We start from the raw sequence: 18,308 nt of genomic DNA, 5'->3' as shown, positions 1-18,308 counted from the left end.
TAAAAATAATAAATCGTACATCGGATTCTGTGCGTTCTTACCACACATTACAAAACCTTCTACTTTAAAAGAACTCCTAACCTATCAGCCTGAATCTACACCGCAAAGCTGCAAGAATTAAATCAAATTATTATTGACCTGTACAGCTTTCGGCATGGGCGCCCACAGGGAACGGGCAAAGGAACAGAATCGATAGCCTCTCTGGTCAGAATACCAAATAGAGACGTCAATCTAGTAATGATGACCTGAAAAAGATGCCATGAATGATGGACAGAATGCATCAGGAGATATTCTTTTGTTTGATGGAAGCACGTGTTAATGATTAAACGATCCCTTCCATTGACTTTAGTTTGAAGAAATAAATTATCTACCCGATCGTAACACTGTTAATTTCCGAATGACACAATTCACCCAAATATGGTGACTGAATGGCAACTATAGTATACAAACTATACATGTACCCAAAATTCCAATATCCAAAAATACTGCTAAAATATAACCTAGCTTAGATAACCTGATCCCAATCCTTGTGTTGATTTCTTTATGTTTCTTTTTGTGACTTACGCAATATAAACTAACACTGTATGCTGATAGTTATACACGATATGCACCAATTAACTAAAACAACTAACACGGGCAATTCGCAACGATAAAAGCCTCTCACCCCAGCGACAGGGGCGTCACATCTTAAAAACGCTTATCAAGCCATTAACCTTAAATCATTGTAGGTTTCTTATCGGAAAACAATCGATTTTCTCTTGATACTCGTGCAAAATTTTCAAAACTAATCGATAGATTCACAATGAACACACAACGCACCCTAAGCTGACTGTGCGAAGACTGTTTTAAACTGACCATCGTAACCGTGAATTACCAATGTTGGACTTCACATTAAAAATTTATCAGGATGCCTTTTACTGGCTAACGCGGACACGGCCTTTTAGTTAAGGTTCTGCTCTTTAACCCATCACGATAGATCAATGGGGTTTCCACATTGAACAACTTGTTACACATTTAAATTAAATCAGTTTGAAATAACCAAAGAAAAGGACAACTATAATTCCTCCATATGAACTTTCCGATTATTTTTTGCCATGTTCTAGAATTCTGCGGGTAATTTCCCTGCCATTGCTTTCAACATATAGGTCACGTATTTACTCACCTTTGGCCAATGTATTAAATTCGTGGCCCACAGTTTACTAGGATGACCAACAAAGGTTTTTTCTGAATAGGACCCTGCATTTTATATGACCAGCCCTGTTGACGTAGTTAAAGATTGGCTGAACTTCTATCTCTACACACGCACTAAAGTAAACATGTACGTTTCCCTATGCAAACACTGTTTAATCGGAATTTCAAACATCAGTCAGCCCTCGAGGATAGTGCAATAAAACGTCTACGCTTCAAACGGAACGTATATAAAAAGTAATAAAAGCATCTTGCTTAAAGTAAACTATTCGTCGTACTCACAAACCAACCAGGTAAGCCAGATGGCGGTAAAAGGGTTTCCAAGTAGTGGTTAATGACGCGAAATTGAACTCGAAAAAACCTTAATTTTTAACTTTTCACCGGCAATTCTCAGGAGACTTTCATCAGGGTTCAAACACGCCCGAAATGGGATTTCAACCAACCTTTTGTATGAAACGACAGATAAATCACCCGGACACGCCCTTCCACCCTGACTTGGCCCTCCCTGGGGAAAAACGCACGACTGCAGAAAGAATGAAACTCACTAAACACAGGGGATGTATCTCATCATACAACTAAGTTACTATCAAGATTAAGCTTATAATTGTATTTTTCAAACTACCTGACAATAACTGTAGTAAATTGTTTCCGAACGCAAACAATTTGTAAAACGTAAATCTTTCCAACGGAATTTATTAGGATTGATGTTTTTTCTTTTTTTTTTTGACCACACCGGGATTTGAACCCAGGACATGTCCTGGGCACGAAACCCGATGAGGTTTTATTCTTGGTATACGGGTCGGGCGCTTGGTTAATGCTGCCAATCACCCGCCCTATTAGGATTGATTTGCAACTAAAAATTTTACGGTGTCAGTAAGTGCCCACTTGCGACTGTATCTACTAATAGGATTGCCTGAATAATTAATCAGCAAAGCTCAATCTCTATACATCACCGGTTTTTCTTTCAGTTGGTTGGTCAAAATGATGGCACAAGAGGGCTAAATTTAGATAGCTTTTCAACAATATAAAGTATTTTCGAAGTAACAGCCGTTGTACGTCACAACAACCACTTGCTATCTACCGACTAACAATGTACAAGAAAGCGATGAACGTTGTTTATGATGAAACACCTCATTTTTTAATGTAGTTAATGGTCTATGTACCCCGATGGACCTGATAATTTTTAATGAAAACCCTCTCGCGCTGTAATGAGAAGCAGTAGAACGGCAGTAAACATAAACAAATATTCCACAATTCACAAGATTTTAGGGAAAAAAGCGACGTTGACATCGGCAAATGCAAACGGAAACAATTTATTGATTGGAGAAATTCAATGTCCGTCAAGCGCCAATCGACACAATCAATCATTTGCCTGTGACTCGATATACACCCGTTTGAACGCGTGTAATGCTATTGTCAACAAAGCAGATTTGGTTTTATTTATTATTACGTTGGTAAACAACTAATGTCTGACTGTGTATCGCTTTAAAGCTTTAAATACACAAAATTGCACACCTTTTACTGACTTATGACTGCAGACATCCTGTTGGGAATCTCACCAAGTTCTGTTTCACATCCACTACCAAAATCTTCTCATGACGCTTGCAAAATAAACTTTCAGACAGCATTACTCTACTGGAGGACGTATAAGCACCTCACACCGCATCCTGGTAAAGGCACAAATGGTTCCACCACTCCGAACATGACAAGACGTCAAATCCCGCTTATCGATAAACCAACAGCGACAGCATTGATCCACGCACTGTGGACACTGGAGGCTTTCAGTCAAATTTAACATGTCCAAAGACCGGCATAAACTTCTGTTCTCATTGATCATGTCTTGCCAAAAGATACCGTGATTTTACGTTTGCTGACTGCTTGCAACTACCTGGCAATACTATTCTGCACAACATACATGAGGTAAATATTTGTGCCACAAAACCACAAAGTTTGCGTTGGATTTAAAATCGCACGAGTGTTAGAATTGAAGCGTTTGACCAACATCCAGTGGTGATTGAACTGTTGCCATCCATCTAATGACATTTCCCCGAGGACCGATTGTCCAAACCCACAACTGTCAGTTTCCTTAACTGTGCCAACCACATCTGCAAAATCGTGCTGCTGTTGTCATTTCCTGGTGGTGGTAAGAATAGACAACGCTGATCATGAACTTCACAATCACACGAACTATCCATATCTGCTCATCAATAGCGAGAACTTTTCACTATTGAACTAATATTATCACAGCAGAATGAATCCTAAACTTTAACCAATTGATTATTGGGTGCTTTGACTATTGCGCAACACAGTAAGTCGAAACGTTAGTGACGGAACGTATTAGGTAACCTCACACAAAAAATACAACTACCTCTCCATTAAAGTGAAAATCAACGCCTTTGACCTATGGTCTGCGGATCATACTCTACACAGCACACACCTCACTTTCTTAATCAACTTAGCCACATGGGAGCTCGCCCGTGTCTGCAAACAAACCGGGAATGCAAGAAACAGCACAATAACCAATCCACGCCAAATAATCTACGGCGGGAGAACCGTGGAAGTGCGAGCAAAAGGTTTTAATATCGCGGTTTTGGCTTGGACAAGCAACAGGTACGTGACTAAGAAGCAGCAGGTTAGGATATCGAGAAAATTGCGAAAGCTCACCGCTGGTCTTACGAGAAATTCGATTTACGACATACGGGTAGTCTTTGTCTGATCCGTGGTTAAACCTATGACCGTCCATCAACATGGTTCATCGATTAAACGACAGTGAATGAAAGAACACCCTTTTTTGCTATTCTTTCTGATAAGAAAATGTTTATAACCGGATATTGCACAATATTCCCGTTCTTTAACAAATCACATTAGCCTACAGTTTCAAAATAGCCTTTTTCCGTCAATGAACGTTTCTCCCAAACTCAAATGATTCGCCTGTTCTTTAGTCCTATCCTGAATGCAATTTGCAGCGTATTTTCTGCATGTATGCATCTATTCAAATCAGAGGCCCCTAGTTCAAATTTCCCACAGGTCCAAATGAAAACTTTTAAAGTAACTCGAGGGTCGCATTGGAATGTCAACAAACATAATCCTTTCAGCCTTACTGGAATAAAAGTCGTGTGTGTGCATAACTGCATATAGGCCGATAAGATATAGCAAAGTGAACGAATCGCAGCTGTATCGACTGCCGTCGCCATCTTCTGAAGAGCAACAACGAAACCATGACACACAATGACGTAACAATCGAAAAAGCTGAAGTTTACCACAAAAGGCTGCTGCAGCGTCTTCGAATTGTTAAAACCTTGCATCGCAATGGCTATCACTGCTTTGAAATAAATGTATCAATGCTTTGGAATTAATATGTCATGTTGACACGTTGGCCGGGAACTTTACCCGGCACCAATTAATATTTCAAAGTGCTCCACGAACCGCACAAAATCTCAGGCGACCGCATTTTTTGTTCATTCCCAACCAAACAGTCTCGAACACAGATCTTACTTGATCTCACGTTACTCTCGCAATGCGACAAACAATAAGGTGGCTGCAGCAACAGCAACGAGTTGTTTTATACGTGACGGGAAAAAGGCACGCGTCAGTAATCTGTAGAAAAGTTCTCAAACATCCGGAGCGCAAGGGTGTTTGTCTGGACTTTTTCTTCCCTCCGTCACAAACAACGTCGTTGGAAAATGAAAACCCACAACAATAGATGAACATTATGCGGTCAGGGTCCTGCGTGGTCAGGACAATAGAAAATACATGAGTGCAATTTCGAGGGATACTTAGACCTTTCCGGGTCGTGTCAAAGTGCCATTATAAGCGGGTGTGAACGTGTTGTTTATCATGTACAAATGGTTGGCACTTAACATTGATCTATACTAACGTCGTGGTAATATAGTCAACGAGCGACCTGAAAACAGATCTACTGGCTCGCAAACATTGCGTGTCCAAAAAAGATTCGGCACCCCGCCGAGTATGGCAGAAATATTGCCAAAACACAGACAACCAAGACATACCCACGTACACAAATGATTAAATTTTTCTAACTTTAACTTCTTTATCACGTGACTTCAGTATTGGCGAAATTCCGCGAATGTTCGCTGAAAACGGAAAAGCTTACATGCTTTGTTGTGTATGAAAACACGTACATGCCTCAGTAGCGTATAAAAACGGGCGCATTTTCGTTGAACACAGCCAACAACACAACAAATAAAGTTAAAATCCGGCACCGACTATCCGGGCCTAAAGGAGAGCAACATTGCTGTTTTTTGCTCTTGGCTGTGCATCTGACGATCTCTCGGAAATCAAATTTACGCAACACTTGTGAGGTTTAAATCAACTGTAGCATGGGTTTGATCACGCTCGGCGCAAGTTATCCAACCTAACGCATCGTCAGGCAAGTTAAACCTCGCGGACAAACACAAACACACCAGATAACATGTTTGCTCAAGGCACCTTGACAAGAAGTTATTGAAACATTATTTGTGTGAACAGCGGAAGCGTTTCACCTATTTGGGCATTTTGTGCTGGTTGTTTTACGTAGGAATGCCAGTTGTGCTGGCAAGGGAACAGCACTGCTGGCCTTTTAGCGTCCCGGAGTTGCGTTTGGCTGAAAACAGATTCAAACTCTATGAGAAGCAAATGGCTTTTCCTGAATACCGTCCAGAATACGGTGCCAGACATAAAATTCCTTTTAATGGGGTATTTTTCCAACTCAAACGGTAAAGTTTCTTCACAAAAAATCGATGACAATAAATTCTTTTATGGGACACTAGAAGTTACAACAAAATTGTGAAATTGGATTGAAAGCTTTTCAAACACGGTTCATTTTACAGATGATGTCTTGAAATATTTGTAGCATGTTTTTGGAAATCACTTTCCGTGCAGTGGCCAAGTCACGCCTAACTGACTCCAAACTACAGCATTTCCTCGACTTACGCTTTTAAACTGAATGTCAGACCAATCACAATCTACAACTGCGTACGTGACCGAACAGTGGACTTGGTAATGCCGAATAAAACCAATTCGATTGCATCGTAATGATTGTAAGTGTACAGGGTTTTTCCTAGGGCATTTCTCAATTTGTCGAACCGCAATAACCGGAAAACTGCAGTCGGCGAGCGCAGCTGGTTTATCGAGCTCTGGGTTCTTAATTGGCAATTTATTTTGAGATGGAAACTTAGTCGCAAAACCGCGGAAACTCCACAAAAGTACCAACGTTTTGCATCTACAAATCCACTAGTGATTAGGCAAGATTGGCATATATAGAGCCGCGTTGAAACACATGCAACACAAAGTTTGTACAGGCAATTAACACAACCCCTATCATAACTGTGTTTTTACAACTTTTGCCGCAAAACACAGTCACTACCAAGTGTTTAATACCAAAATCGTGTAAGAACTGTGTTCGGTTTATATTCAAACGTGATAAATACGTGGCAGACGTAGACGCCCTGTACGTACAACTTTCATCCTAAACTTTTCGGTATAAGAGAGATTACAGCTGATAACAACGTGTTACAGTGACATAGTGGTGTATGTACACACAACGTACTCTTCCAACGTGCCTGATGGCACACTTCACAGACGCCTATGAGAGCCACTTGTCTCTCCATACCCTTGTTGAGACAACGAGTATGATATTGATTGCCCGTACAGCCCCACGTTTGCACGGCGATAATTGCATCTAAGTTACGTAATTAATAATGAAAACAGGCTTGACTTTATGCACTTGCTTGGTCAACTCCTGAACTTACGTTTAAAAATACTTCGCTCAACTCTCAAGTATTGCACTATATCGAATGGGAGATGAAAAAATGATTAATACGGTACATAAGGCATAACATCATCATCAGCAGGTGGTCATTAATCATACATGTTGTCTAAACTTTTCACACGTCCATACGCATTAAAACAGATCTTATCCTCTCTCGGGCTGCAAGTGCAACTACATAGTATTTCACTTAGCTGTCACATGCGACCTTTAAACCTCCCAAGCAAAACTGAACCCTATCGTGATGAGACGCGAACAGTTGAGAATCTTACGGAAGGCGTGACGAGTGCAGGAGGTCGACATAAAGAAACCGCAAATAATCGTAAAATTAACGAGTAGGGTTACATTTTACGATCCATCATGCAGAAAGAAGGTAACGTGATACGTGATACGGGGAATTGTGTCAATAACATACACATTTACAATTGCCTCGAAACCACACAATCCCCGGTTGTAATGCCCACCTTATACTCTTCATACACAAGCACCCTGTAACTGAGCTCTGGTGTTCGCGGTACGTTTTTAAATGGAACTGCAGAGTTAACCCTTTTTCTAAACGCATCTAAACGCGTAAGGTCGGTTTCGAGCCGTACACTGCTTACAACAATAACATTCCTGCGTATCGACTGAAACTAAGTGCGGAACGTATCCCATTTATAACGCCACTTATCCTAACTTATCTGAAAAACCGCAAGCAGGCTTGCGTTTTAAGTCGCTGCCAACGAAATGACGTCAAAAAGACAACACAGTTCGTCAGGCGCGATGGTTTTCTAACAACAAATTTCGCCGTACGGACAAAGTTCAATTGCTGATCCGATCTCCACGTAGTCTGATCTTTTCACCGCGATTTTGAGCAAGAAACCAGATGGATGACGCAAAATTTGGAAGATTAATAACAAAAATGATTACATCGACCGCAACGTGTATTTTAGATAAGCCGTTGAGAAAATTGCGTCAGTGAGTACACTAGAAGACAAAATCTGGAACATTCTCAATTATCACTCAAACAGTCGATTTTAGTTATTTGTTAAACTTTTCAGCATCATTTCAATTGTTTTTGAACTAATAGTCCACCAACCTTTGGCATTCTTTAAATTTGGCGCCAGATAAGACAAGTGCGTGTACATACCCAAGGTGCTTTTGTAATGATACTTTTTGGCAATAGCATTAAAACTCTGAGCATCTTTAGCAATAAAAAATAAAATGCCAAGTCTATGCAATTACCACTTAATTTGGAACACCTTCCTATGGGTTGCAGTAACAGCAAGGAAAGGGAACAGGATCTTATAAGGCCACCTATACGGGGTTAACAAAAGGTATCTGGTGCAAATTTCCCAGAATCGTCCAATTCATTTGAATTCTCATACCGCAAACTATTTTTGCTGACCGCTTGGGAGGGCGTCGCGATGGTAACGGGTATTACAAAGGCCAGGACGTTTGTGAATGCGGACAAAGTTGGTTTACTTGCTTTGCTTTGCATATTCTGACACAAACATCCCACCTTGTATGGATTTAGCCAATGGTTTATTGACCAAAGTGAATGTTACCTGTGTAATGCTGGTTTCCGAAGTTGCAACCCTCAGAAAACACGAGATTTTTAGTGAAGAGTAATCACTGTCCGTGGCAATGTCTGTACCGTTTTAAATTGAAATATGGAGGTGAAATCGGCCGGACAGAGTTTAAGACTTCCAAACTGCATAAACTATGCTCGGAAAATCTGAACCTGATTTCTTTAGCAAATGAACGACAAGTAAACGTAAAAAATAAACGCTTTTCTAATGGGAAACCATTTTGATCTTACGTTCTTCGTTTTGTACAAAAATCAAACACAATTAATCTTCCATTTCAACATAACGTATTTCCTAAGTGTTTACAATATATAAAATATTTTTTGGCTTAACGTTTTCCCCCTCTTTTCTGGCGTCCAGTCATCGCCTGATACGCGGCTTACATGACAGCGTCGACTTTGAAAACAAGGCGGTCTTAAAGCTTAAAGAGTGCATGATAGACATGTTCTTAGAGAACTTCCCGCAATGCAAATCAAATTTCCGCCAAACATCACGGTCACAAAGCATTTTGCAAACAGCTCAACGCAAGACTCAACACTATGACATCCACGCTCGGAAAACCTTTTTTCTACCCTTTCCGCTTGATTGGTTCTGCGATTTGTGGGCGGGAATTGAAGTACAGTCAACCGACTTACAATAATTAGTTTCTTGACTGATTGTTTCATGGTATAGTTTGGATAAAACCAGTTCAATAGGTTGAAATTACACAACACCCGTCGTATCTTACAAAGATTCCCTTATCGTATGCCTGGACCAGTGAGTATTTGCTTTTTTGTGTACAGTTTTGTGCGAATTAGGTAAAGCACAGTGCAATAAACTTCCCAAAATCTACACATCAACTTACTCGTACTTGCTGTCATTAAACAGTTCTCTTTGGTTTGTTTAATTTCATGTTTAGAGATTTAAACGTGAAAAGGTTAGATATGCAGACTGGGGCGATTCACTTTTATTGCATTTGCTTTTAATTGCTAGGCGACTATTTGCAGTAATCGTAAACAAGCTACAACCCCAAGTCACCATTGACACAAACTGAACTTACTGTGCTCAGTCACAAAACTGAAACCGTGCGTTCCGAACATGAATACCACTAATTTAGAAGGGGGCATTGTAGGACACAATCAAAACCCTTTTGTTAATCGCGTACAAACTTCCTTCTTTCATCCAGTTCAGTGGAGAGCCTGCAAAACTTTCCACTCCAAAGCACCACGAAGTACATTTACCTTGCTCTGTTTCGCACACAACCAGCATTAAAACATTGTGGTGGTTTTTACATAAACCGGTAGTTCTTTTGGAATTACATCTACGCATACTATCTGCACATATTCCACTAAAGACTTGATTTTAAAACTTTAAACATATGCTTGCCTCTGTATACGCTGCCTACGTAGTAATCATGCCTCGGATTTCAAAAGCTGAAAACCCCTTCGCCACGCTTGCAGCTACGAAAGGAAGGAAGCAGCAGTCGCTATGCTAAAGTCCACGAACGTTCCCTGTACGCAGTTCATTCGTTTTTTCACGCAAACAAACAGTTCACAGTTGAAACGTTCTACCCTTCCTCGACTTTTAACGCCGGAAACATCCAATCAAAGCCATGTTGATGGCTTGCCTGCAGCCACTGGTTAAAGCAGTTAAAGCAGCCGGACTAAACGCGGTGGTTTCCTGAAATTTAGTTGGTTTTGCCCTGCAGTCAATATTTTCTTTACGTTATTACTGAAAAGTTGAATAGTTGTTTTGTTTGTCTCTTTGTGCTTCATTTGTGCAAGATTAATTCATACGACGCAAAGCATTGGTAAACTGACACAGCACAGCAAACTTTCTGGTAAATGAAAATCTCCAGAATAAGATCGAGAAGTCCATTGGCAACGGCATCTTTAAACTACTGTTAAAGTGCTGCTTGACTTCTTGCTCGATAATTTGAAAACGCAGTCCGTTTTTAGGTGTAAAAAGGCGCTCTAGCCACAATGCACTTGCACTGCGCCGGAAAAGCATTCCTCGATTTGAATTTTCCTTACCTTTTGAAATCTACACAATTGTGTTGGAGTAGCTCGACCACAGCTCTGTTTTAGGGCATTCATTCAAAAAACCACAGGCTTGCATTGGTTCTTACTCCAACAATGTAACGCTGACCACAATAGACCTTTAAAGCAGGGTTGTTGCATAATTGCGCGTTAAGGTCATTTGCCCGGGATCGTGGCACTTTATCAGGTATAAATATGTCGGTACAAGACGAAGGCTACTTATAATTCGGAAGCTTGTTAAGTGATAACCATTGGACACGGCAAACCGATCTGTGCCAGAAAACACGAAAAGTTATGCTGATATATACATTGACATACGAACATAACTCACAGCTTCAAATGTTTAGGATAATCGATATAGCCCATATGTTAAATTTATTTTCAACTTTTCGATTGCATCTGCAAGTATTGTGAATGCAAAATGCAGATAATGGACAAAACGGTACGGTAAGTAAAGATAAGGAAAATGCTTCACTGTATCCAACTTTATTTGTCCTTGAGTTACACATCGACTGTTTTGAACAAAAATGTGGTTAGTTATTTTATTAACAACATCGTATTTACATAAAGAAGCATCTTATTTACATGTAGTCGTAAAACAAACAGGAACGCTAAAAAAGGGTTTCGAATCACGATTTTAAAAGGCGCCGTTCGAAAGGTGGCGATAGAGAGACGAAATCATTAAAATTTGATTCACTAAAAATGTTGGTGGAGGCTGACAACCCACAACTTTTTGAATTGTTTTTATCGATAACGCAACCTGCTAGGGAAAAAAGCACACTCTAAAAAACACAAAAAAAAGAAAAAAAATGAGTTACGTAATCGCTAAGGAGACGATAAGCAAAATTTACAGCAAGCTTTATTCACACCGTTTATCTCCCAGGTTCAATTGCTACATACTCAAGATCGTACCATACCGCCACACGAAGACAACAATAATTAATAAAACACACGGTGACTACACACAACGCCACGTAAATGAACACACTACAATCAAGATGTACTATTAGGACTCCACGGTACCAAGAAGATGCACAAAAATAGTGTTTTTTTCTTTGCTTTTAATAGACTTTTAAAGATACAAACTATCAGAATAAGTGGCATTTGCTCGCACAAACCAAAAATGTTATTTTAATACGTTTTCTAAAGAAAACCACTGTTAATAAATTTCATTTTGGGTCAGAAAAAGCAATGCAACAAGGCATCACACTGGTACATCAATGTAGTGACTACTTGGTTGATATGAATGTGTAAGCCAATAAAAAAACCTTTACAAAAGACATACTGTAGTTAAAACATAATTGCATACAGTATTCACTATTTACAGGAAAATTTACAGAAATCATTGTGGTGCTCGCTATATCATATACAGGCACATATTGAGAAATAGTGCAAATTAAAAGCTGCGGAGTTCAAAAAACTTCATGGCATTACTCGAATAGCTCCATCTGGAAGCTAGGAAATAACCAAGAGAATAATGTTAATGAAATCATTTGATTACTAATAGCTAGAATTACACTTTTATACACAAATGTCAGCACTTGACTTGGGACCTTTGCAAAACAAATAAAGAAAACAAAATCAATGGTCCAGTGGAAGCAATTATACTTAACTGACACAGATCAATAAGATACTTTCAAATAAGGATCTAGTTGACAACTTGCGTTATTGGGTTTACATAGTGGTGCAGTTTCTATTTGATAAAGGTTAGTGGATCAATAAATGCCAATTATGGAAATTTGTTTCAAAGATGGAGGTTTAGCCAGTTTGCAAACCGGGGATTTGAACAATTTTTTGTGGGTCTACATTCACACCAGAAACTACAAAAAAATTGCGCTATAAAGGACACATTGGTTGAGAAGAAAGAGTTCATGCAATATAGTACCATGCGAATGTAAAATGCCAATAGTCGGTCACAAATTAGTTGATTGGTCATCGCACACAAAAACACAACGAAATTTTGCTTCAGCATGAAAAATCATAACATGTAAGTGTAACATGCATTAGGAGTGGCAGCACTTTTGCACAAATGTTATAATCTAATACAAAAAAAAAGGAAAGACTAATATATATGAGTATGGTTAACAATCTTGAGCTACTCAGCATACAGAACATGTCCGGGTTGCTTAGTTTTGGGACTATAAACAGATTGGTTGCATACATTGCCCTTTACGTGGTTTGTTTAAGGCTTTTCCACTTGTTTTGATCAAATCATCATGGATGCTTCTTGCTGTTAATAAGTTTTAGACAGGGTAAGTTACTATGTAAAACAACTACGTGGTAGACTAAGTTATTTTAACAGTCAGAACATTTTGTAAAAATTGCACTTTAAGCTATAATTGTGTTGTAATTAGTTAAAGTTAGGTCTATTTTAGAACAAACAATATGTTAGGAAAACAGTTTATAGGGGGAAGAGAATAGGATATCCTATTAGCTAATACAGTAGCCAAATTGTTTCCTGTGATCGATGCACATATACTACATTTCTTTTCTCTACTGGGGAAATGAAAAAAAAACTTGTCAAATATAAATTAATGCTAGGGCTCTACGGAATGCCGATTTCGTACTTAAGAAGCACTTGTACACATGCGGGTGGTTTGAAGTGGGACATTGTATTGGTCTGGTAGTTATCAGTTGAAAAAGGCAAAAGTAAAGCAATATTAAACACAGTTTAGGGCCAAGGTGAACATTTACATCTGAATAAAAAGTTTGGAAATTAGTATGACAGTCGTTTGGGAGACATGGAACGTCATAATGGTTTTACTGACTGGCAATTAATTCTTTCATCAGTTATCACATACGTTGGAAATATTTTAAGTACTGGGCAGTCTGCCGACTTAACAGGTAATTTGGATCACATGAAACTGGTTATTATCCTACACTTGACGTTGCCTTCATTAAAAATTTAACAACAAAACCTTGTACCTGGCAAAACCTAGTATAAAAATGACTTCTATTTTCAAAATTAGTCAAATTCCAACTAGTTGTCATTATGATTAAACCAATTCTATACCATTGTTACAATCGCCAACTTTAACTTTTGATGTATCACAAAACTCCTTTTTAAAATATTCAGACAAAAATTTCCTTAAGTTGTTGAACACATTAAGCAAGTTTCCCGAACATATATCTCAGAAATTTCTACTCTGTTAGATATTCATTATATTCACTAAATTTTAAACCAGAATCTTCCCACAATCCAGGTTTCGTAAATAATGTTGCACAGAAACATGCACTGTAGGTTATGATATGTTGTACTTATAAAGTGCCAGGCATGTGCAAAACTTGTTTTTTGTTAACTACATATTTTTTTCATGCATACTGCCTTATATGTTACATTAAGGTTGTAAAAAAACATAAGTTTCTGAATGTGTGCTGAAAAAACATGCCACCCATATAAAGATATCATCAAGTTTTTGAAAACAAATGACAGCCACATGAAGCAAAAGCACCACTACTACAAACAAGTGATTGCTGACAATTTTTCATCAATCACTTAGGGACGAATTGGGTTGATTATTGCACTCCAAATCACCAGTACATTTGTACATATATTAGCACAGGTTGACTACAAGAGTGTAACAATTTTTCGATCACCACTACACCCACAATCATTTTGTTAATACTCATTGTGAATTAGCAGTAAAACAGGGTTCCTAAAACTGTTTGCATTGTCCCATGAAGTGGCATTGGTACATTTATAGGCAGACACAACTAGAAACGACAACAAATGCCAACTGGCTTTTACAACAGAGCTAATGGACCTACCTTGCCCGTGGAACCATTTGTAACGCTCTCTGGTTTGTGAACGATTGGACCGTGACCATCAAGCATGATGTCATTTGAGCCATCATCTTCAATTCTAATGATAAAAAATTAGTTATAGACAAAACTGGTTAGTATTCCATTCCTAAAGAGAACTTACTCTTCTGGTTCTGATTTTCCACATAAATCTGCAAAAAAGCACAGCAAAAATTAAACAACATGTTTATAGCACTGCATTATGTTAATTTTAGCATTCAGTTGAAATAACCATGGTTAAGCAACATAACAAAACTACTGTTTTATGACAATCACTATATACAGTTGATGGAGAAAATTCACAAATTATGTCATATGCTGGTTCTGAAAAAGCATTGTATACAGTCGGAAATGTGAGTGGGTTGATGGTGAAACGCTGTGTCAATAACACATTCAAAAGGCCAAGCAACTTAGTCAACAGTTGTTCTAGTTGAATATTAACTCAATGTTTACCCTAAAGGCATATAGTGTTACAGTATTTCACAAGATTCATTACACAAGCATCAACATCTCAGCAAGTTAAACTTGTCCGTTTCAATTCAGTTGAATTGCTAACATCTCTAAGATAATCTTAACCACATGTACATTCGTTACATTCCAATAAGAGTTAATCCTCTTACATAGCTTTTACATAAAGGACAAATCACGTAACATAAAATTATTTGAGTACAATCTTCTTAAAAGCGACCATCTAATATTTCCACTTACTGTCACAATAACCCTTTCTGTACGTCCACCACACCAATACAGCAATAAGAATAACTCCAAATAGAACCCCGAACACAATGCCAACAATTGCCCCAACGTCTTGGTTCTCTGAAGTCAAAATATTGAGTAGTTAATGCAGTGTTCTGTTATCAGCTACAAAACTGCCCTCCTATTTTTCACCAAAAGGTGCCAAAACTAGTATTACCTACCATGTTATTCAAATTATGTTGTATCAATCTTGTGGTTTTTTTCTGGTATATATAATATAACATATATACATATTATATTGGTAGCTTTTAAAATCACAATGTTAATATGTATGATACTAGCATAAACACTAGGGTTTATGGATGAAATTATAAATAACTGTAAAATGAGTAATTTGAAATTTAACTTACTTGTTACGATTTCCACTGCTTGACATTGTTTTGTTCCGACTTTGTTCTGTGAGACACAGTAGTAATTACCAGCATCACCAGAGACCACTTTCTGCAAAACATCAAACATTTCGTTAGGAATCACATTGAATGTAATGACAAAAATTAAATATTACACACAGATTCTGTGTCTTCTAGGAATATCTTACGGCAAAGTTATATAAATACTCACTTTGATTCGACTAGATACTTTTAACTATGTACATAACATGAGCACCAGTGCAATAATGATTTTATTGCAAAACAAACACCAACTACTTACCTTGAAAGTAAGTACTCCAGAATATCTGTCAACTGTGAAACTTGTGTTGGCCCACATGGCAATTGACTGTGGATTATCTGTTGATTCTTGATCGGGCAAAGCCACACCATTTTTGTACCATGTATAAAATGGGGATGGCACACCTGATAAACATACAAATTTACTAAAGGAAAATATTAAAAAATACAGGAATCAGCCTCTTCTACCTGGTGGTGACGGACAGATCTGTTATTGCTTGCCAAAAATGCTCTTGAGCATGGACGACAATCAGAGTTATGTCAGTGAAATTAATATTTATATCGTTTTTAAACATTAAAAGGCGGCACTAATACTGATCGTCTGTCAACTTGTTTTGTTGTTTTGTGGTATTTTTTGGAAATAATTTTATTAGTGTTATATACATAATCTTCCAAACAATTTATTGTCACCTTCTGCTGAATTGCAGGTAAATTGTGTAGAGAATCCAATAGTAAGAGCATGATCACTGGGGAATCCACACACAGGTGCAGATGGGGCAACTGCGAATACATCATGTAGTTATGCTTTTTATGAAAACTGTGATAGCAACGTTTAGTAAAAGTGGCATTTTCCGTCAGACCAGAATTACAACTGTATATTCCAAATGTTTGAACTCACCAAGAACAGTTAAGTTGTACACCCCAACACCCTCACTTGGAGAATCGGCTATCATAGTAACAGCACAGATGTAAAAACCTAAAAACAAGAGTCGTATGTTTGAATTATAAAAACCTTTAAAACTTTACACACCTTTATTGTTCCGATTAACATCGGTGATCTGTAAGCTAGATGGTTGCTGAAGAGAAAACTGGTTTTTAAACTGGTCCACTACTGCACCATTGTACACTATATGCTGGGTTGCAGAAGTACTTCCAGCAGTGGTATATTTCCATTCAATGCTGAAGCCAACAAACAACATAATAAAAGTGTTAATTTTTCATAATGCACCAACAAGATGAATTGAGTTCAAAAGTGTGCAAAATATTGTATCAGATGAGCTTGACACAAAATATTGAACAATGGCAACTCTACATACATGGCATCCGATAGACTTCCAGTTGACGAAATAGAGTAACTACAAGCCAATATTGGGTTTGTGCCTTCTTCAACTTCTTTGGCAAAAGAACCGGGCCTGCCATCCTCCAGGGTCACAACAACACAAGACACAAAATGCACTAAAATATACAGGAGTCTGAGTTTATTACCTCAATAGTATGTAATCACAAAATGAAAGGGTACAGTGCACATTATTCCACTTACCACACACAGCCAGACATGTCAATACCCTCAAGACCATTTTGTAGTACCTGTTCAAGAAAAAACAAGTTTGTTTTACATACAAAATGCACTATTGCGGTGGACTAAAAATTGTTTGCACCAAGTTACATTGTTTACCACAGTTTAAAACTTAAAAATACTTACGTCATACAGTTGAATAACACAGTTTTTCTTAAATCACAAAAAATCAAAATTTTACAAGAACGCTTGCAGTCAGCTTCACAATACAGAAAGGTTATTGAAGTTGTTGCTTTGTTGATAAAATCTTGGATATATCTACGCTGCAAAAAAATTTTGAAAAATATAACTACCAAGGAAATTACATACAGACAACAGTCGCCTTAATCGAGTCTATACTGCATACCCACTACACTAAACGTTTAAAACTATTTAGCTGTTCTCAGGCCCAAATGCCAAAAGTTGTAATAAACCAAAAAACGACTTAATCCACAGGACTCTACAGGGCACAACCCAACCCATCACGAGAAGGAACTCAACTTCAACAAATGGCGTCCTAGTTCGTCAGTTTGAAAGCGAGATGCGCTCAACCGTTAAGGAGAAAATCTATTCCAGACCATTTTTTCTACGTCCCCCCCGCTTTTGGTCATTTGCAGTATTAAATCACCTGTCTGACGTAATTCCAATATTGTGAACCACACCAACCAAGTTACAACATCCTGAGCAGGTACTGCGGAAAGTACAATAGTCTCGTGATCGCCGTATAAGGATGTTATGCTAAACGAACGTTTTAATTCTGTTTTCTCAAACGCCTTCCTGAATGGCTGTAAGTAAATATCGCGCGTAGTAAAAGCTTTTGTCCTGGACAGGACTCGACAGAACCGGTTAACAGAACATTGCCTGGAAATGCGAGCGACACGCTTTTAAATCACGTCTTGTCATTCGTCTGAAACCGCAAGACAGCTAAAGAGGTCATGTTGGTGATGGCACTGCCAGGCTATAGCTATAACAATATTTTACATGTTATCAAAGTTAATGCATTTTTATCTAATTGAAAAATTGGGTCAAAACATTGTTACAATGCCATACAGCTTGACTATGGGGAGTGTCCAAATGACGAACCTACAATCAAGGCATGCGGCCTAATTGGACTGCCTTAATGCAGCAAAGTCAATATGAATTGTGGCTGATGCACTAACTAAAGGCTTTCATAATCATTCCATAAAAAATAAAAGTCATTTCTGCAGAAACAGATAATTGAAGAAAACAGATTCCGCTGCAAACCGTTTTTCCCGCAATTTTGTT

The 18,308-nt window shown here is 38.2% G+C and overlaps 1 protein-coding gene across 2 annotated transcripts; it reads right to left on the bottom strand.

The window, feature by feature from the left end:
• Window positions 1–11,069: 11,069 nt before the first annotated feature.
• Window positions 11,070–17,347, bottom strand: LOC145898821 (junctional adhesion molecule C-like). Of its 2 annotated transcripts, none has more exons than XM_082987450.1 (12): window positions 17,190–17,347; window positions 17,028–17,074; window positions 16,804–16,942; window positions 16,518–16,666; window positions 16,386–16,463; window positions 16,178–16,267; window positions 15,750–15,892; window positions 15,449–15,539; window positions 15,051–15,158; window positions 14,467–14,494; window positions 14,310–14,403; window positions 11,070–12,771 (listed from the first exon to the last, which is right to left on the bottom strand). In XM_082987450.1, the coding sequence occupies exons 1-12, from the start codon at window positions 17,192–17,194 to the stop codon at window positions 12,748–12,750; spliced, it is 996 nt and encodes a 331-aa protein (XP_082843576.1). In that variant the 5' UTR covers window positions 17,195–17,347; the 3' UTR covers window positions 11,070–12,747. The 2 variants fall into 2 exon arrangements, with proteins under 2 accessions (XP_082843576.1, XP_082843577.1); XM_082987451.1 differs by having other exon boundaries at window positions 11,070–11,996; window positions 17,190–17,341.
• Between the last annotated feature and the right edge of the window lie 961 nt (window positions 17,348–18,308).

This window comes from Ascidia mentula, chromosome 4, assembly GCF_947561715.1.
Source record: "Ascidia mentula chromosome 4, kaAscMent1.1, whole genome shotgun sequence".
NCBI lineage: Eukaryota > Metazoa > Chordata > Ascidiacea > Phlebobranchia > Ascidiidae > Ascidia > Ascidia mentula.
This window is presented reverse-complemented; position numbering and strand designations above follow the sequence as displayed.